Here is a 4,518-nt window from a genome sequence, read left to right as displayed (position 1 = left end):
GTATGTTTGTTTTACTCCATGTGTAACTCTGTGTCGTTGTATGTGTCAAACTGCTTTGCTTTATCTTGGCAGGTCGCAGTTGTAAATGAGAACTTGTTCTCAACTAACCTACCTGGTTAAATAAAGGTGAAATAAATAAATAAATAAATAAATAATAAAATAAATAGAAATGTAGCTACTCGTTTGGATCAACAGTACGTCCCATCCATGGGATTTAGTGTCTTCTAGTTCTCGTTTCCTTCCGGATGTTGATCAATCCGCTTCCCCTCATAAAGAAAATGGACAAAAGTTAATCAACAAAACTTTTCTTACAATCTGAACTCGTTCATATCTTGAAATAAGTCTTTTTTGTGTGTGTGTGTGTTTTTGACCGCTCTTATCATAGACAAAGTGTCGTCCCCCGGTGTCCAGACGTTAGTGTCGTATTTGACAGCTTGAGACGGACGGAGGGTGAAACCGGTGGGTCAGAAACAGCGGTTCATTACCGGGAGGGACGCTTCGACCGGAGGAATCACGTCCACTTTGTTCCGTTCAGAACCAACCGAGGGAGAAAAAAAACACCGTTTCCCTGTAACTTAACTAGTGGTTAGATAGTTGTTTAACTAGTTACTGTAGCTCAATCTCCCGGTAAAGGTTTTACGGCGGATGGGATGAAAGCACGACTACAAAGATTCAATTTATTCAATGTCAAGACGGAGACAAAAGCTGTAAGTTTGTTTACGTCTTTCTTAAAAAAAAATATATATTATCGCGTGTTTTTCCTGCTCTTCTCGTTGGTTTTCTAACCAGTCAGCTAGTTAGTTATCACTACAGAACCTACAGTAGTTAGATCACCCTACTTAACCAGTCAGCTAGTTAGTTATCAGTAGTTAGATCACCCTACTTAACCAGTCAGCTAGTTAGTTATCAGTAGTTAGATCACCCTACTTAACCAGTCAGCTAGTTAGTTATCAGTACAGAACCTACAGTAGTTAGATCACCCTACTTAACCAGTCAGCTAGTTAGTTATCAGTAGTTAGACCACTCTACTTAACCAGTCAGCTAGTTAGTTATCAGTAGTTAGATCACCCTATTTAACCAGTCAGCTAGTTAGTTATCAGTAGTTAGATCACCCTACTTAACCAGTCAGCTAGTTAGTTATCAGTACAGAACCTTAGTTAGATCACCCTACTTAACCAGTCAGCTAGTTAGTTATCAGTACAGAACCTACAGTAGTTAGATCACCCTACTTAACCAGTCAGCTAGTTAGTTATCAGTACAGAACCTACAGTAGTTAGATCACCCTACTTAACCAGTCAGCTAGTTAGTTATCAGTAGTTAGACCACTCTACTTAACCAGTCAGCTAGTTAGTTATCAGTAGTTAGATCACCCTATTTAACCAGTCAGCTAACTAGTTATCACTACAGAACCTACAGTAGTTAGATCACCCTACTTAACCAGTCAGCTAGTTAGTTATCAGTAGTTAGATCACCCTACTTAACCAGTCAGCTAGTTAGTTATCAGTAGTTAGATCACCCTACTTAACCAGTCAGCTAGTTAGTTATCACTACAGAACCTACAGTAGTTAGATCACCCTACTTAACCAGTCAGCTAGTTAGTTATCAGTAGTTAGATCACCCTACTTAACCAGTCAGCTAGTTAGTTATCACTACAGAACCTACAGTAGTTAGATCACCCTACTTAACCAGTCAGCTAGTTAGTTATCAGTAGTTAGATCACCCTACTTAACCAGTCAGCTAGTTAGTTATCAGTAGTTAGATCACCCTACTTAACCAACCAGTCAGCTAGTTAGTTATCAGTAGTTAGATCACCCTACTTAACCAGTCAGCTAGTTAGTTATCAGTACAGAACCTACAGTAGTTAGATCACCCTACTTAACCAGTCAGCTAGTTAGTTATCAGTAGTTAGACCACTCTACTTAACCAGTCAGCTAGTTAGTTATCAGTAGTTAGATCACCCTATTTAACCAGTCAGCTAACTAGTTATCACTACAGAACCTACAGTAGTTAGATCACCCTACTTAACCAGTCAGCTAGTTAGTTATCAGTACAGAACCTACAGTAGTTAGATCACCCTACTTAATCAGTCAGCTAGTTAGTTATCAGTAGTTAGATCACCCTACTTAACCAGTCAGCTAGTTAGTTATCACTACAGAACCTACAGTAGTTAGATCACCCTACTTAATCAGTCAGCTAGTTAGTTATCAGTAGTTAGATCACCCTACTTAACCAGTCAGCTAGTTAGTTATCAGTAACAACACAGAGTTACACATGGAGTAAACAATAAACACAGAGTTACACATGGAGTAAACAATAAACACAGAGTTACACATGGAGTAAACAATCAACACAGAGTTACACATGGAGTAAACAACAACACAGAGTTACACATGGAGTAAACAACAACAAAGAGTTACACATGGAGTAAACAACAACACAGAGTTACACATGGAGTAAACAACAACACAGAGTTACACATGGAGTAAACAACAACACAGAGTTACACATGGAGTAAACAACAACACAGAGTTACACATGGAGTAAACAACAACAAAGAGTTACACATGGAGTAAACAACAACACAGAGTTACACATGGAGTAAACAACAACACAGAGTTACACATGGAGTAAACAAACATACAGTCAATAATACAGTAGAGTAGTAATAATATATCTACAATGTGAGCACATGAGGTGAAATAAGGGAGTTAAGGCTATAACTAGGCTGAATGAGTTACTGGTAACTAACTAACTAACCAACTAACTAACTAACTAACTAAGATAAGGTAGTTAAGGCTATAACTAGGCTGAATGAGTTACTGGTAACTAACTAACTAACTAACTAACTAACTAACTAACCAACTAACCAACTAATAACCAACTAACTAACTAACTAACTAACTAACTAACTAACTAACTAACTAACTAACTAACTAACTAACTAACTAACTAACTAACTAACTAACTAACTAACTAAGATAAGGGAGTTAAGGCTATAACTAGGCTGAATGAGTTACTGGTAACTAACTAACTAACTAACTAACTAACCAACTAACTAACTAACTAACTAACTAACTAACTAACTAACTAACTAACTAACTAACTAACTAACTAACTAACTAACTAACTAACTAACTAACTAACTAACTAAGATAAGGGAGTTAAGGCTATAACTAGGCTGAATGAGTTACTGGTGTCTAACCAACCAAGATAACTAACTAACTAACTAACTAACTAAGATAAGGGAGTTAAGGCTATAACTAGGCTGAATGAGTTACTGGTAACTAACTAACTAACTAACTAACTAACTAACTAACTAACTAACTAACTAACTAACTAACTAACTAACTAACTAAGATAAGGTAGTTAAGGCTATAACTAGGCTGAATGAGTTACTGGTAACTAACTAACTAACTAACTAACTAACTAACTAACTAAGATAAGGTAGTTAAGGCTATAACTAGGCTGAATGAGTTACTGGTGTCTAACTAACTAACTAACTAACTAACTAACTAACTAAGATAAGGGAGTTAAGGCTTTAACTAGGCTGAATGAGTTACTGGTGTCTAACTAACTAAGATAAGGGAGTTAAGGCTTTAACTAGGCTGAATGAGTTACTGGTGTCTAACTAACTAAGATAACTAAGTAACTAACTAACTGAACTAACTAACTAACTAACTAACTAACTAACTAACTAACTAACTAACTAACTAACTAACTAAGATAAGGGAGTTAAGGCTATAACTAGGCTGAATGAGTTACTGGTGTCTAACTAACTAAGATAAGGGAGTTAAGGCTTTAACTAGGCTGAATGAGTTACTGGTGTCTAACTAACTAAGATAAGGGAGTTAAGGCTATAACTAGGCTGAATGAGTTACTGGTGTCTAACTAACTAAGATAAGGGAGTTAAGGCTTTAACTAGGCTGAATGAGTTACTGGTGTCTAACTAACTAAGATAAGGGAGTTAAGGCTATAACTAGGCTGAATGAGTTACTGGTGTCTAACTAACTAAGATAAGGGAGTTAAGGCTATAACTAGGCTGAATGAGTTACTGGTGTCTAACTAACTAAGATAAGGGAGTTAAGGCTATAACTAGGCTGAATGAGTTACTGGTGTCTAACTAACTAAGATAAGGGAGTTAAGGCTATAACTAGGCTGAATGAGTTACTGGTGTCTAACTAACTAAGATAAGGGAGTTAAGGCTATAACTAGGCTGAATGAGTTACTGGTGTCTAACTAACTAAGATAAGGGAGTTAAGGCTATAACTAGGCTGAATGAGTTACTGGTGTCTAACTAACTAAGATAAGGGAGTTAAGGCTATAACTAGGCTGAATGAGTTACTGGTGTCTAACTAACTAAGATAAGGGAGTTAAGGCTTGAGTAACTAAGATAAGGGAGTTAAGGCTAAACTAGGCTGGCTGAATGAGTTACTGGTGTCTAACTAACTAAGATAATGGGAGTTAAGGCTATAACTAGGCTGAATGAGTTACTGGTGTCTAACTAACTAAGATAATGGG

General features: G+C 36.8%; 1 protein-coding gene across 1 annotated transcript in view; it reads left to right on the top strand.

The window, feature by feature from the left end:
- The first annotated feature begins 224 nt into the window (after nucleotides 1–224).
- The window catches only part of LOC127927321 (TBC1 domain family member 1-like), a 72,133-nt gene continuing 67,839 nt past the window's right edge, over nucleotides 225–4,518 (top strand). The window contains exon 1 of the mRNA XM_052513478.1: nucleotides 225–707. Within this exon, the coding sequence (XP_052369438.1) occupies nucleotides 651–707 (57 nt within the window). The 5' untranslated portion in view covers nucleotides 225–650. The remainder of the gene's footprint in view (nucleotides 708–4,518) is intronic.

The sequence above is a fragment of the Oncorhynchus keta genome, unplaced genomic scaffold (assembly GCF_023373465.1).
Source record: "Oncorhynchus keta strain PuntledgeMale-10-30-2019 unplaced genomic scaffold, Oket_V2 Un_scaffold_1221_pilon_pilon, whole genome shotgun sequence".
NCBI lineage: Eukaryota > Metazoa > Chordata > Actinopteri > Salmoniformes > Salmonidae > Oncorhynchus > Oncorhynchus keta.
Note: the sequence above shows the minus strand (reverse complement) of the source record. Positions and strands in the feature narration are given on the sequence as shown.